Below are 16,148 nucleotides of genomic sequence, written 5' to 3'. Positions count from 1 at the left end.
GTCGGATCTACAGTGCAGTGGTTTAGATCAAAACTTAGTCAGGTTTATTTGTACAGCACATTTCAGCAACAAGGCAGTGCAAAGCGCTTTACATCATCAAAACATCCAGTCATCAATTATGAAACTATATAAACATTACATTTTGTCAAATACCATCACAAAAATCATAAACACAACAAATATGTTGACCAATGTTTGGCTGCCTACTTAACACAAGCAGCTCTAAACAGGTGAGTTTTTAGTCTGGATTTATGGAAATCAGTGTTTAGGCTGTTTTGCATAGAAGCTGAATGCTGCTTCTCCATGTTTGGTTCTGGTTCTGATGATGCAGAGCAGAACCAGAAGACCTGAGAGATCTGGAAGGTTGATATAACAGCAGCAGATCTTTATTGTTGAGTATTGTAATTTTGGTCATTCAGTGATTCATAAAGTACCAAAAATATTTTAAAGCCTATTCTCTGAGCTGCAAGGACCTGGTGTAAGGACTTTTCAACTGGGGTAATGTGCCCTTCATTGTGCTAATATTGTCCAATCAAAACCCAGACTTGACTTTGCAGCCTTTCAGTGCAAAGCTATAGCATAAGAAAGCATCATATAAATTACCCAGTTTTATTCATTTTCCTCAAATCTACAGTGTTGTTGTTTTGAGTACGACCGTGCCGGAGGAGGAGGAAACTAATAAATCTTGCATATATCCCCACATGCATAATCACAACTGAAATGAGAACAAGAATGTGATTATGTTGCTGCGAATTCACTCGACAAATGGAAACGGTTACACATACAGTAGGGGAGGTCTTGTAAACACACAGAGCTGCAGCTCTTTCTCTCTGTAAGACTGCGTGTCAGCAGCGTTCCTCCGTCTGTCCGCAGCATAATGGCATTTGGTGGTGTATGAAAAGGGGATTGATCCTCGCTGCAGAGCGCTGTCATGTCTCTGGTTCGTCTCTCGCTAACACAAGAGCCGTTTTGATCGCCATCTTCTTCCTGTTTCTGAAGCACAGTATGATGGGCTTGTTTGTTGATTTCATACGGGTGTTTATTATTGTAAACTGAGGAAAGCGCTCCGATATAAGTGAGGGCTCGGGTGAAGCGCAATGCAGATGAGATATGATGGAGGAGCAGTAAAGGGAACATCAGGATTCAGTGCGAGTTAGTCTGGGATGCGGGAAAGGGAGGGTGAATTCGAGGGGCAACCCCCCCTTTGAAAGGCGAGGGATTCCTTTGCTGCAGTGATCAGCAGCCTCCCCATCTCTCCCTCCGCCTCCTTCTCTCCTTCCCTCCAGTTCCTCATCCCCCTCTCTTCTATTTCACAAAGCGGAGTCACGTTTCGGAGAGGAGGGATTGTGTGCTGCAGGGTACAGTATGAGCAGCACATGGTTAGAAGCGTAAGCACACTCGTGACTCGCACCCCTCTACTCCATCCTCCATTTATCCTCACACTTTCCTCCTCCTGTCCTTCCTCGCCTCTTTTCTCTTCTCCAGCTCATCCGCCCATCACCTCCACTGAAGGCTGCTTCTTTGTTTCGCTGCCGAACGCTCGGCAGGGAGAGATTGATTCCAAGGCTGGTGTGCTGTTGACTGCTGCCTCACTGTTAAATATTTCAGGCTGCGTTTCAGTGGCTGCGTGTCTGGGGAGTGGAGGGGGGGTGAAGTCCTGCTCAGCCGCTCCCCAACCACTACTGACAAAACAGCCCGGCGAGCAGACGGCGGGCACACAAGTGTGCTTCCGCGCCAGCTGCGCTCGCGCACGGCTACATGTCACTGCGCAGACACCCAGCCGGGCCGCATTTGCGTGTGATTTTCATGTTTCTGTGGCGAGTCGGGGCTGCGTGGGAGGTTTGACTGCGAAATCTTCAAACAAGAGAAGCTAATGAATGAGAAAAGCAGAGCTGGACGGCTCTCCTCAGATGGTGCAGTTATTCCAGACTGGCCAAAAGCAATTTCTCAGCATGTCATTCGATCAGCAGCCTAATCACTGTTTGGGCTCCACTTGGTGCCGTGGGATGGCAATGGGTATTCTCATTTACAATGCCAACACACAGGAGCTTCTGTGGTGTGCTGGCAATTGCTTTCACAAATGTGGACGGTCTTCTTTATTCTTTTCAAGAGGGAGAGTAAAAACTGGACAGTACTGATGTGTTGAATGAGTGACAGCAGTTAGTCTGTAATGTAAGACTCACCTGTAATTTAGTGACTCGTCAGCAGTGGCTTTGTCCGTTCGGATTAACGATGTGTTACCAGTCCAGTAGGGGTGGGCATTTATCGTATCGTTTATCACGATACATGTCTTATAATTTAATTTATAGTTGTCACAATAATGTTTTAAGCTGCCCTTCATATTTACACCCTGACCGCTACAAGATGTTCAGCCATATGCAAAAAAATAAGAGCCCACTGCACTGAAGCCCATCGAGAAGCTCCTTGTTATGAAACCAAATGTTGATTTCTGAACTCTTCCTGAGTTAAAACATTAGTACTGTTGTTTCTAAATGAACACGAACTTGTTTTCTTTGCATTATTTGAGGTCTGGAAGCACTGCCTCTTTTTCGTTATTTTGACCATTTCTCATTTTCTGCAAATAAAAACTAAATATTTGCTTGGCTTTTCAGAGACATGTCAGTAGTTCACAGAATAAAATAAAAATGTTCATTTTACTCAAACGTGTACCAATAGAAATTGAAATCAGAGAAACTGATTATTTTAAGTGGTCTCTTAATTTTTTTTCCAGAGGTGTATTGTGAAGTGTTTTAATGCTATTTTTGCGCAAATGCATATAGAAATTACAGATATTTCTGGAAACCTATCTACAGAAATGTTTGAAATCTTAAAAATGAACAAAACCTCTCATATTTCCATGTCTATACATCTTCAAGAAGCTTATTAATACTAAAAGATTTATGAATGAGGTTATTTAAAGGAAAAACACTGAGGAAAAATGAGTTTCAATGTAGCGGAGAGGCTACTTTATCTTGTAAACTAACAATGAGTACACATTTTACAAAACAAAATATTTAGAAATCCAATTTTTTAGCAATGAAATCATTTTGGATCTTCAAAAGTTCTACACTTCGTAGGACTCGGAGACGTCTGTGTAATTCCCGCCGTGCAGCGAAACAGGAAAGATGCCTGGGAGCGTAAACAGTTTGTGGATTGGCTGCGTGTTTCGGGTGGATGCTGGGCTTACCGGTTATCCCACTGCAGGATCTCTCCCCGACTGCTGTTTGCTGTTAGAGCTCGCACACAAATACGGCGCTCTGCTCCGAGATATTTTTACTCTTTGTGGTCGTAAAGGTGAAGCGCTGAGAGCCCTAAATGTCTGCTGCTGTGGTTCACCTCCACCAGGGACTGCGTGCATGTTGTAAATCTAATATTAAAACACAGTTAGTCTGCTGTTACAGACGCAGTATATACACACAGTGAGTGAGATGGAAATCTGCTTGGAAGCATTGCCTTAAAGATGTGCTTTGTTTTGCTTAAATGGTAGGTTAGCGAACGGTGCTAATCATAAAGAGCAGTTTGACAGGGAAGCATATGTGCGCAGGACTTTAATCAAGGAGGTTTTGCTTCCCCTGAGCTCTTTTGCTTCTTTGATTTTATTGCGAGACACTTTTGCGCCATAATTTTTAGAAATTAGGAGTCGTGACAGTCGCGTCTCTCCCAGGGTTTTACGCGTAAATTTGTGACGGGCTGCTTTTAATTTAAAACATCTGCAGCATCGTTTGTGAGGGAGATCACATCAGGTTGTGCACAAAAAACAACAGGGACTTTCTCGCAATCCCCTCATGTTTTCATCTTTCTCTCCAATTTGCAACAAAGACGCAGAATTCATGACTTGTTATTCAGGCTGCATTTTAGTGGCCTTGCTTTCTGTTTCTTTTTTTTTCTTCCTTTTTTTGTTTGGGAGTGGTTATTTCTACTGGAGCAATTACATGAGATGCCAGGAGCTTAGCTGTATTTTGTTTCATTATGCATGACTCTGTATATTATTTGTGTAAAAACGAAGCTGCAGATGCATCCATTAATCTTCCTTCCTTGGGTGGGGCTCTGGTTTGCACAAACTGGATGCTGTTTTGTAAAATTAAACCAGAGGGACAATATATTAACAGAGTTTATGCAGTCTGGAATTTAATTCAGTCCGTTTTATAATATCTGTATACTAGGTATAGAAAAACAGACTAGAGGAGAAGTATTTTCTGAAGGTTGTTCCTTCTGTCCATCTAACATTAATTATTTCATTATTTCACCCATTCCTCTCAATTTATCCCTCTATCCCAGGGGTCATCAACCTTTTCCATTCAAAGAGCCATCTTTGACTCCGCTACAAAATAAAACTCATTTCGAGCCACAGAAACAAATTTTAAATAGGATTATTATTAAAGCTAACAAATTAAGCTACAGCATGTGTAGTGAAAAGTGCAAAATAGTGGCCACATCGTCCAACAACATATTTGGTTAGTCTCAGGATCAGAGTATCGGATGATGGTGTTAAAAATGTTCTTCCTTCTCTCTCTCTCTCTCTCTCTCTCCTGTCTGCAGGTTTGGAAGAGCGCCCCCTCATGGCCTGGGCAGAGACTGTTTTGTTCCTCCGCTGCTCCACAGGGTAAGCCCCCCTTTGAATCACATCATAATGTTCCCTTTAAGCCAAAACTCCAACTAATTGCCTTCCCTTCCCATTCCGAGACAAAAGAGAAGTGGACCAAAGCAAAGCTATGCATTAATCAGACTGCAGAGGCTCATTTAGAGATAGCGGCCAGTGGATTATTAATGTGGATTTTGCTCTCAGGAATCACCTTTTTGGTTGGCAGAAAGAGGCAGCAGCACTGCAGAACAGGAGGATTGGATTTTAAATAGGGCTTAAACAGCTGTGGGATTGGAACACAGACAAGCACAAGATTCGCCCCACACTTCAAACGGTGAATTTGTGATGGCAGGATAAAGGAGGACAAAAGGGAACGGGTGCAAGCGAGGAGCAACCCATCTATTCCCCTGCAATAAAGTGAAATGAAACGTCTATACGTCTGTTCCTTTGAGCACCTGTTCAAAAGAGAGAATCCCCCAGAAGGCAGCTGCCAGCTGATGATCCTTCACCTCGGTGTGGGGATTGAGCAGAGAAAGTGCTGATTCACTGCAGCAGTACGGACCGTCTCCTCACCGGGCTCTGCCTTGATTCATGGATCTGTCATTGGAGACCATTCAGCATGATAATGGTACAAGCTGCGCTGGCTCTTTATAACCACAGTTTGGTTATGGACCAATAGAGTTGTGTTATAGAGATAATTACTATGCAAGAAGGAGCTTCTGGGGAGCTGTTTGGGCAAAAATTAACCGTTCTTACAGCAGTGTTTAAAAACGGCATGTGGAGATAAAGCTACCAGCACGCAGAAACAAAATAATTGAACTTGAAAATAGTGTTTTGGGACCGTTGTGTTAGTCTCTTTTGTCTTCCTTTTGTTTTTCTGCTGCTGTGAGAATCTGCTGGGAGCGACGGCGCTGTGATGCGTACCTGAATGGCATTTTTATCGTCACAAGAGCCTCATCTAGAGATATAAATAAACCTTTCTGTGGGAATAAAAACCAAGTGCAATTGACGTCAAGAGGCTGACTGCAACTCTCTGCTTTCATTAGCGTAGGCCTTGTTTTCACAAATCAGCAGTGCATCCATGTGGTTTATTTTATGTAGATTCAACTTTACTAGAAAATTATATACTAAAGGTTTCTGCAGGACCAAATGTAACTGAAATGAAATATTAACAAAAAGGTTATTTCAGTAGTTCAGTTTTCAATACACTTTGCTAGACAATCTTCTAGAGTTTTTTTTTTTTTTTTTCCTTTAGTTAAAATTAAAATGCTTGGATAAAGCTCTTTGTGAACTTTTGTTAATAATAATTTTCTTGATTAGAAATTCTGTGTTTATTGCTCCTTTCTTAAAATTTTCTTAGACTAGGACGGTTTCCATTTGCTATCAGCCGTTATTATCAAAATGAAAAGAAATGAAGCCTTGAAATGTGCAATAAATCTACATTTGAGTTTTGCTTGTTTAACTGAGTAACGGAGACAAATTGACTTTTAAATGAGCTTGTAATTTATTGAGATCAGCATGAAAATTGCAAATAGCTTTTACATCAATCACCATTATTGATGGCAGTCAGATTCTATTGGAGTCGAAAGTAAATTTCTAGTTCTATTACGAACATGTGACATGTAATTTCATCTTTGTTTTGGAAAGATGAGGCATTTTTCTCTCTGGTGCCAAACGCTGCTAAGCTTGGTGTAACGCTGTGAACTAACAAAAGCAGATCACAAAACCATATTCTAATTATCTTACAGAGTATTTTGTTTGGTCTAGTTTCTGGAATAAATATCTTAAAACATTTGCAATAAGACTAAACTAACATACAAGAAATATAGGAGCTTGTTTGAAGTGAATAAGTCCCTAATATTGATCCACTGGAAGATTTTTTTTTCACTTATAATAAGTCATTTTTCCCAAGTGAAAAAAGTCCACCAGTGCAACTAGATATAAAAAAAAAAAAAAAAACTATATTAAGGAATTATTGACGTAAAACAAGCTCCTCTGAGAAGTTACTTGGAAGTTAGTTTTGTCTTATTTCAAGCAACAAAACTAGAAACTACACAGATTTGTGTTTTTCCAGGGTGCAGTTTGCATTTAATTGTTTTCTAAATTAAAATCTCTTTTTCTGACTTTTTTGACTTTAAGTCCGTCTTTTTTAAATCAACTTTTAGCACCTGATCGAGCCTGATTCCTAAGGGTTCGCAAATGTTTAATCAGTTGTCAGATTTTTTCTTTTATTATTGTAAATTCTCCTGTGAGTATTTTTGCCGTTTCTCTAACCCCTCTTCCTTGTTACGCTCTCTCAGAGGTGACCGTGGTGTATCAGAATGGTCTGCCTGTGATCTCGGTCAGTTTGCCGTCCAGGCGGGAGCGCTGCCAGTTCACCCTGAAGCCTCTGAGCGACTGCGTGGGCGTTTTCCTGCAGCAGCTGCAGGCGGAGGACAGAGGCATCGACCGTGTGGCCATCTACTCTATGGGTAAGAACCACTGCTGTCAATCAATTGAGAAATTAATCAGATTAATCACACCATAGCTCTGTGATTAATCAAGAGTAATCACTATGCCTAACTTTGAAAAGTTGAAATGTAAGAATCCACATTTTTAAAATATTTGAGAAAATGTTTCATTGTCTGAAACCAGACATGTCAGTTTTCCAGGTTTTCGTATCCAGGAAGGTTTGAAAGAAGCCATTTTGTTTCAAGCACAGTTTATAAATGATAACTAGAAATTGGTTGGTCTTGGGTGGCAGGATAAATCACAGTTGAGATAATTTTTTACAATAATCTGTCAGGATATCATGTGAACAAAGTTATTCACGTGTGATCTTAATTGAGATTTTTACTTAATGGAAACACAGCAATTGCAAAATTTGTATTACAGAAGGCCAACAATGCCATAATTAAATAACATTTGAACATTAGCAGTACATTGACAAAGTTTTGTGCATATTTGTAATAGAAACAAAATTGTTGACACCCCAAGTAAGAGCACACTCAAATATGTAAACTAGAACATCCTATTTATATTTAATTCTTTCAAAAAAAAAAAAAAGAGATGCATTTATTATTTATTTGTATAAAAAATTTCAAATCCATACATCCAAATGCTACATATTTTATTCTCTCAGTCAGACTCAACAGGTCTGATTTTCCACAGTGAGAAGACTTACCGAAGCTGTTTCTCTCACTATTTTGTCTATTTTTTTTTTCCCCCAGACGGAGCGAGGATCGCCTCCTCCACTGGCATAGATATCCTGCTGATGGACGACTTTAAGCTCGTCATCAATGACACCACTCATATTGTGCGACCACCAAGGAGAGGTTCGTCCCAACAGAGAGCGAAGGATGGCGTCGAGTCTTTGGATCACGACTAAACCCGTGTTTACGTATTTGTTTGAGCAGAGATCCTGCCCCACGAGGAGGCCGAGAGGCTAAATGACGTCAAGTTTCTGGTGCAGCAGCTCTACACCACACTGCGCATCGAAGAGCACCAGCTCAGCAAAGAGCGGGAGCTGATTGGACGACTGGAGGACCTCAACTCTCAGCTGCGCCCCCTAGAGAAGGTTCATTAAAAGCTTTTTGACAGTTAGTGTTAGAGACCCCAGAAAACGCTGCGAGTTATAGAAAGGTCAGTTTAATGACGTTAATCTATGGAGATGAGGGAGCTGAGTTAAGCTGGGCTCTTCCTCATTCATCGCAATGAGATAATTAATTTGTGTGACTGAAACAAAACAGCTAATCTCATGATAATTAAGCCTTAATCCAGTACAGAAATTTCAAAAGAACAGTTGCATGATGTTATATTTTTCCATTGAAACTCCTTAATGGGATTGTTTGAATTATTGCAGTCCTGCCAAAAATTAAAAATACTTTATTTATTTATATATATATAAGAGCCAACTGCACTGAATCTCATTGAAAAGCTCATGGTTATTCCACCAAATATAAACAATTAATTACTAAATGAAATTATTTAGCGGCTTTCTAGCCACAGCAACCACTATAAGTCCTTTACCTTTTGTCACATTCACCAAGCTGCACACACAGCTATGTGTCGGGTCGCGACTTGTGATTAAGTGCCTTTCCCATGAGTCCATCAAGCCCACAAGTTACAGAGTAAAAGACGATTCCTCTCTCGACTGAGAGACAGATGCCCTGTAATTATCACCGAAATGTCAGCAAGAAAGCAGAAATGGACCCTTGAATCCCAGAGATCTCTATAAACGCCGATAACTACTTACTTTAATAGTTAACACACCAAATATATCTGAATATGCATTAATACACACAATGGAAACCATTTTAGCATCACCACAGATGTTGATGTCTGCAGCTTATCAGCTTTCCAGGCTGCATTTCCTATCAAATATTTTAGATATGCTCTATAATTTTACAGCAATTTTCTGCAATTAGACAAAACTCCACTGTGGATTCCTAAAATATTTATAAAATGCCTAATTAGTCAGCAATTGAATCAGCTCCGAGTCTCTTGCAGCAGTGCATCATGAATCTAATTTGTCTGTCAGCTTTACCAGAGTGTGTGTGCAGTTTCCGTGGTGCTCAGAATGAACCGTCACATAATTAGAAAATGAAATATTAGTAAAAGAAAACAAATTTATATGAATCAATGCTAGCGGGTTTTTGTTGTTGTTGTTTTTATGCTTTATCAGTCGTTTGAAGCCTCCAGTGCAGCTCGTAAACTGAGTGACTGACCTCTCCGTAAGTCTGGCTGCGCACTTCATGCTGCTCTGTTTGTGCAGGTGAGAGAGGAGCTGAGCAAGAAGGCGGAGCGCCGCACCACCTGGGTGCTGTGGGGCGGCATGGCGTACATGGCGACGCAGTTTGGCATCCTGGCCAGGCTGACCTGGTGGGAATACTCCTGGGATATCATGGAGCCCGTCACCTACTTCATCACTTATGGCACTGCGATGGCAATGTATGCCTACTTTGTGCTTACACGTCAGGTAAGACTGGAGATTATATGAAGAAGGTGAATTAAGAAATGCATCTTAAAGTGATAAAACACCCAATTTATAGTGAATAATCTGTAAAAAAAAAAAAAAAAAAAAAAAAAAAAGCAGGGGTGTTCAAAATTTGGACTGATTTTGTGCAGTTCAAAAATGATACAAAGTTGACCTGTTCAGACTTTTTATTTTTACCCAGGGTAAAATAATAACCAACATAATTTTCGTATAATGAAAAATATTGAGTACAACACAAAGTATTTGTCTTTCATAACAAAACTTTTGTAATAAGTAGAATCCCGCCTGTCCAGAAACTTTTACTGAAAAGTCGACTTTGTTGCATTAAATCAGATTTGATCAAATTTATTAAACTTGGCTAGTTATAGCAAGCGTTTTGAAAGAACATCCTGTTTTAATGTACTGATAATACATTTTTTCAATCGAGACCCCAACATTTTGAAAACCAGATGCCTTTCTTTAAATGCAGCAGACGTGCAAAGTTTTTTTTTTTTAAATCTAAGCTCTTCAGTAAATAATAACTTTATTTGCTTGATTTCATTTGAATTTTGGAACACGAATACTTTTGACTTGATAACAAAAAGTTTGGACTCCCCTGCCATAGAGTAAAGAAATCTGCTTTCACTTTTCATAAATTTCCTCAAATTTTTAGCTCCAAGGACCCAGAGTCTGTTTTTCCCTCAGTGTGATTCGTCCCAGGGACTCGCAGCAGAGCCTGGAGAACATCTGATGAACTGGTTCTTGTTACAAAGTGCTCCATTTTTGTCTCCCTTTAACCTGCAGGAGTACGTTTATCCTGACGCTAGAGATAGACAGTATCTGCTGTTCTTCCACAAGGGGTTGAAGAGGACACGCTTCGATATCGAGAAGTACAACAAGCTGAAGGATGACATCGCTGAGGTACGGGGATTTAGCCTCTCGCTGAAAATCTTGATTGATTTGTTTTTGCTGTCAAGCAGATGCTAAATTAGGCAGAGTGTGTTCTTTTGACTCTAAGCAGATATGAGGGGTATAAATATATTTACTGCATTTGCAGTGCAAAGTAGAGAAGTTACAACAGTTACTATGATATCTAGTAAAGACTGAAATGAGATTTCTGTATTTCCCAGACTTGCTGATGTCGAGAAAAATATCAGTTTTTCCAAACTTTAATCCCTGTTGCTTAAATGGTGTCTTTCATATTTTTCTTCCTTCTCTCCTTCCTAGACTATTTTAGTGTAAATTGTGCCCTCACTTCCTTTGTTTCCTGTGCTCTTCCTTCCTTCCACCCTCATGTTCTGCATTATTTCCTTTTTCCAAGTGTTTGTTCTTCTTTTCCTTTGTGTCCCCTTTGTATCTCACGATATAATGCTTATTCTAACTTATTACATCGAAAATCCCTAAAACCAAGTCTTCATTGTGCCACACAATGTACTACATCCCAACACTGATTTCATTTCCTGCTTTTAACACACACTAACGGATCTTTTTAAGAAGTCCTGGAATTGTTTTGCAGAATGAACGCATTGCTCATTGTATGGATGTAAATGTGGATTTGTAAACTTCAGAATGGAAATGTACAAATCCAATTTCCAAAGATGATGGAAAGTGGATGCTCAAAGATGATGGTTTTGCCTGTTTAACTTAATAATCGTCATATGTTTTTTGTATTTTTCCTCTTCCTCCTCTCTGTCCAGGTGGAGCTGGACCTGAAGCGCCTAAGGGATCCGCTCCAGCTCCAGCTCCCGATTCAGCAGCTGCCCAGCGACAAAAATTGATGACAAGCGTGACTCCCCTCATCTCTGATCTCCTGGAAACGACCCTCTTTCTTCCCCTTCCCCCCCTCTGGTGTCTGAGTACTCCCTCTCTACTCCCTCCTATCCTCTTCTCCTTCTCTACCTGTCCCTTTGTTTATTGTGGAAGGTTGTTTTTTTTTTTCTTCTTCTCTCCTGGCTAAAATCTATAGTTGGAATTCGAGAATGCCTCAAACTGAAGACTTCATACAGCTGAAGGATGAAGACGAAGATGGTGAAGATTATCAAAGCAAATTGGATTAGCCTCAAACTCTGGAGGGGCGACCTGCCGGTAAACCGCAGGGATGAATGCGAATTCGCTTGCTTGTAAGCACTCTGAGATAGGGAACACGGCGAGGAGCAGCCTTTGTTGAGTCAGCGTGTGTGTGTGTGTGTGTGTGTGTGTTGAAGAAGGATCACCTAATGCGACAGTAAACACACACACACGCGCTTCCTCCCAGCCTGTGCAGGCTCCAGAGACAAGTTTACAGGAAGTTCTGACTGCAGTCGCACCATCATGGAGATTCTAGTTTCCCTGCGTCCGAACTCTGCCGCCTCCCCTCCCTCTCCGCCGAGCCGCGCCTCCTCCAGGTGACGGGCAGCATCCCTTCGTCAGGAGCATCTGTATCTCTGCAGGAAGCAGGAACGCCTCGTTTTCCCTTCCTGTTGATGTCCTGTAAGCGGCTTGGCATCCGCAAGTCAGAGAGTCCTACCGACAACAACATCACTGTGTGTTCTTTTATTCCAAAACAAACTGAAAAAAAAAAAAAAAAAAGTTAATATTTTGGCACTTTTTATTTTGAAAGCCATAGTATATTTGTTATGACAAAAATATGGGTATATATGTATACAATCAAACAGATGACCAGAGGCTAGTTTTTTTTCTCTCTTTGTTTTCCAGTGGGGGGAGGAGCTCTCCGACAAACATAAAAAAATAAATAAATCATTGGTACCCCATAAAAGGACTCCACTAACAACAGCATTACACTGTATTCAATAAATACCTTGTGCTAATAGCTTTGTACATTTTCATGACAAGTACACAATATATATGTGGCGCTCATTTTCAAGAGAAGAGCTCCTGTGCATGGTCTCCGAGAGGGAGGAAGCAACTCTGAAGCCAGATCAGGGTGAAAAATGGCTTTAATTACAGAATACATGCATTTCTCAGCAATGTGAATAATGCTGTGCTTTACTTACCTCTTTAACCAACCATTGCTGCAGAGTGTTGTGCAATATCTCCAATGAAGTAAAAAAAAAAAAAAAAGACAAACTTACCCTTATGTTGGAGTATAAACTAATTCGATTCATGCAAAATAAATAAATAAAATTTCATCCTAAGATGACACGGAATAAAGTCAGAGTTTTCTCCTCCCACTGCTGCTGTAATGGCCTCCCCCCCTGCTCTCAGTGACAAGGCAGGGTAGACTGCATGCTGTGGTATGGCCTCAGTAGAAACTTGTGAACGTGTAGGAGCATTATAGCAATTTTGTACTTAATTGGGCACTTTCTTTTCGCGCATCCTTTGGACGTCCATCAGCATCTCCATGAAGTTTTGCGACACATTGTTAATTCAAACCATATCTTGATTTTTCTTTAGGCGTGGGCCGGTATGAGATTCTCTCTGGAGGAGAACAGACAAAATGCTGTGACTTTACTGTGTTGGGCTGAACTTTAAACAAAATAATAAAACGTATCAAATGACCTAATCTTGTTGATTTAAAACTGAAAATTGATCCTGCTACACCAAAAAAGTAAATGGATGCAAGTATTTAAAGTTTGTTGAAGATTTTGCAAGCATATGTAAACCCCCACTAAATTTCAAAGTAGTTTTTGACTGCTTTATTCTAAATACTGCACATTTTTGCCACTCTGTTCTGTTTATCATATTAACAGAGATGCACTGATTTCGCTTTTCGGAGGATTTTATTTACATTTGACTTGACACTGACTTTGATCAGGTCAGTTTTCAATTTAACAGAAAAATAAGGAATTACATTATTATCACCATCTATGCATAATGTGACTATCCTTTTATCAAACAGGAAACTTGGTCAGACCGGTTTAATTGGTCAGATTAAAATCTTGTTGATGATAAGTTGATCTTGTCAAGTCAGTAGCAGACAGAGACCAGCAGGTGGCACTGCTTTAGGTTTCAGAACTATTTCCAAAAAGCCAAATTTGTCTTTTGTTTCAGCCAGCTGAGTGGTGGTGTGCAGCATTGTGCTAGTCTGTGCTTCGTAACACCTGGAAAAGCAAACTATTACTGGAAAGCATCTAAAAAATAAGATTTAGTCTGTAGCGAACAATACGTCGTTTTAGCACCATTGAAAAAGTAACATGTAAAACTCTTGGTACTGGTAGCCGGCCCGTGCCTAAAGCTTTTTTGGGAATGTTTACTCCAAGAACTTCTTTCAGAGCGGCAAAGTCTTCTGTTCAGGGTCCGGTTTGTCGACCCCAGCAGGGGGGCTCGGCATTTCGCTCCCTTCGCCATTTTATCCCTTCACACGTTCAGCCGTTTGGTACCATCTGCCATCGGACGGGGCCTTCTAGGAGCGTTTCTTACCCGCTCGTGTTCTACTGGTTGTCTGACTCCAATAATTGATGTCTACCAGCAGATCAGAGTTATCTCGCTTTGATTAGGAGTCAAACTCTGTCCTTTTTCATACGAGTCAACTGGCTCAAAAAGGGATCAGAACTTAAATGAGAGGAAATGTGGTGTAATTAGAAGTTTTCACAAAATATATAACATTATCTGTGAGATTTGACTGTTAAATGCGCCTTTATCTCTATAATTCATGTAAATACTTTGTGAAGTGATAAAAAAAAAATTGTTTTGTTTTGGCATGAAGAAATGGCTTGAGTAACACTTCATAGGAATATCGGACGCGAATCGACAAAAGTACAAAGTGAGCCCCCTAGTGGTCCAAACCCCATATCTTTAGATCATTTCTTCAAGCCAGTTGTTTTTGACTCTGAGCTGCCGTCGCTCAGCCTGTGCAGCGGGGAGGCGCCGTCCCCCAACATCCTCCTGCATGGAGTCCAGGACCATCCTGAGCTCGAGTCCTGCTGGGGAGCGGATCTTTCATATTAAAGTGCATGCTTTGGGCTCAAATCGTTAATTAGCCTTGCAAATCTAAAGACGGGATAGAGCCTTATCTGGTGCATTGTGTGTGTTTGTTTGTGTGTGTTATTGCTTAGAGAAATTGTGCCTTTCGGATAATAGATGACGTAATCTGTGTTGAGATCTTAGAGTTAAACGAACAGCGGTGTTAGGCTGACGGAGACATAGAAAGGCAGAAACGGGTTTCTTTGGGAAGTGGAAATACATTTTAAAACATTTAAGCGGTGCAAAAATGTAAGAAGGTTTCTGCATCTGTGATTCTTTTGCTGCTTGTGAGTACAAGTAGGAGTTGATGTTTCCTGAATATATCTGCTTTCACACACAATACACTCAGATCCTGTAATAGTTGGCTGTTTGTGGTCTGGTTCCTCCCCTCTGCTGTCTCTCTGTCCGTCATCACGTTCTCTGATTTTTTTTTTTTTTTTTTTTTGTTCAAATCATACCATCCACCATTTACTGCCTTTTGTTTGTCGTCTTTTATTTTTTTTCTAAACAAACTATATCAAATATAGGGAAACTTATGCTAAAGAGGGTGTTGCATGAATGTATGTTTACATGGAAACTTATCTAAAAAGAAAAAAAAAGATGATTTATTCAAATACGTGCAAAGATAATTTAAGGAACGTCGTTTGTAGAGATTCCTAGTTGTAAAAAGGGACAGGAGGCGGTGCTGTGTCTTTAAAGTCCAGCCTGCCAGACGACATCCAAGTCCCAGCCAACCAACTGCTTAAATCCAGTCCATTTTTATCTTATGTATTCCCAGTATCCTGGTCCTGACTGTGTGTCCTCGCTCTCCGATAAGTGAAAAACCCCAACACCGAAGGCCTGAGAGCCTCTGTGCTAAAGGAGAGACGTCAGATTAATGCTTTAAAATCATCTGGGAAAACCTCCATCTTTTCTTTTCACCCATCCTCGCCTTTGTTTTCTCCAAAGTATCATTATTACTCTACATTTTTTGATGTGCGTTGAACTTCAGATTTTTAATTTGTGATTGATTTTGTTCGGACATGCTTAAGATTGAAGCAGACCGTAGGATTGAATGGATCATGTATTTCATTTGGACCTATTCTACTCTGTTGTTTTTGTTTGCTTCAGTTGACATGATGCTGTAATGTTGGCAAAACAAAAAAATAAAGAAAGAAAATGTAAAATCCTGTATCATTTATGAAATATGTATAAAAGAGAAATGTAATTCAATTATCAATAAAATCCTTATCCAGGTTTTGGAGCTAATGGTCCCAGTGAAAGTCTTTGTTTTTATTGTGCAGCTGATGTTTATAGAAATCCATCAATTCCTCATTAGCATCTGGTTTTACTGGAAGATGGATTGTGTATGAGCGAAATTAAGACATACAAATCTATAAATCCTTGTATTATTTGGTTAACAAAGTTAGCTAATGCACAAAAAGTATATTTAATTCATTACACAAAGAATTATATATTGTGTTTATGAACAGAATTCTGGAGAAAAAGAACATACCAGTAGAAAAACTTTGAGGTGGTCAACGTTAGTCATCCAGCGATCTCTGTTCAACTCAAACATTTTCCAAAACACACCAGCAAGTCCTGCTGTAAATGGGAATAGAAAAAAGGTTTTAAATGGCCCAGTCAAAGTATGGACTTAAATCTGATTGACACGTTGTGGTGGGATCTTAAACCGATCTTGATTGAAGCTGCCGGATGTGGCTGGTGGCA

General features: G+C 40.2%; 1 protein-coding gene across 2 annotated transcripts in view; it reads left to right on the top strand.

Annotated features, from left to right (window-relative positions):
• mcu (mitochondrial calcium uniporter) overlaps window positions 1–15,689 on the top strand; it is a 62,863-nt gene extending 47,174 nt beyond the window's left edge. For both annotated transcript variants that reach the window (XM_008429958.2, XM_008429959.2), the window contains exons 3-9: window positions 4,540–4,603; window positions 6,883–7,053; window positions 7,792–7,896; window positions 7,978–8,138; window positions 9,336–9,539; window positions 10,341–10,457; window positions 11,234–15,689. In XM_008429958.2, the coding sequence (XP_008428180.1) occupies window positions 4,540–4,603; window positions 6,883–7,053; window positions 7,792–7,896; window positions 7,978–8,138; window positions 9,336–9,539; window positions 10,341–10,457; window positions 11,234–11,314 (903 nt within the window). In that variant the 3' untranslated portion in view covers window positions 11,315–15,689. The remainder of the gene's footprint in view (window positions 1–4,539; window positions 4,604–6,882; window positions 7,054–7,791; window positions 7,897–7,977; window positions 8,139–9,335; window positions 9,540–10,340; window positions 10,458–11,233) is intronic.
• Window positions 15,690–16,148: the final 459 nt, after the last annotated feature.

The sequence above is a fragment of the Poecilia reticulata genome, linkage group LG15, assembly GCF_000633615.1.
Source record: "Poecilia reticulata strain Guanapo linkage group LG15, Guppy_female_1.0+MT, whole genome shotgun sequence".
In the NCBI taxonomy this organism is placed as follows: domain Eukaryota; kingdom Metazoa; phylum Chordata; class Actinopteri; order Cyprinodontiformes; family Poeciliidae; genus Poecilia; species Poecilia reticulata.
The sequence above is the reverse complement of the archived record's forward strand: the minus strand, read 5'-3'. Positions and strand labels throughout refer to the sequence as shown.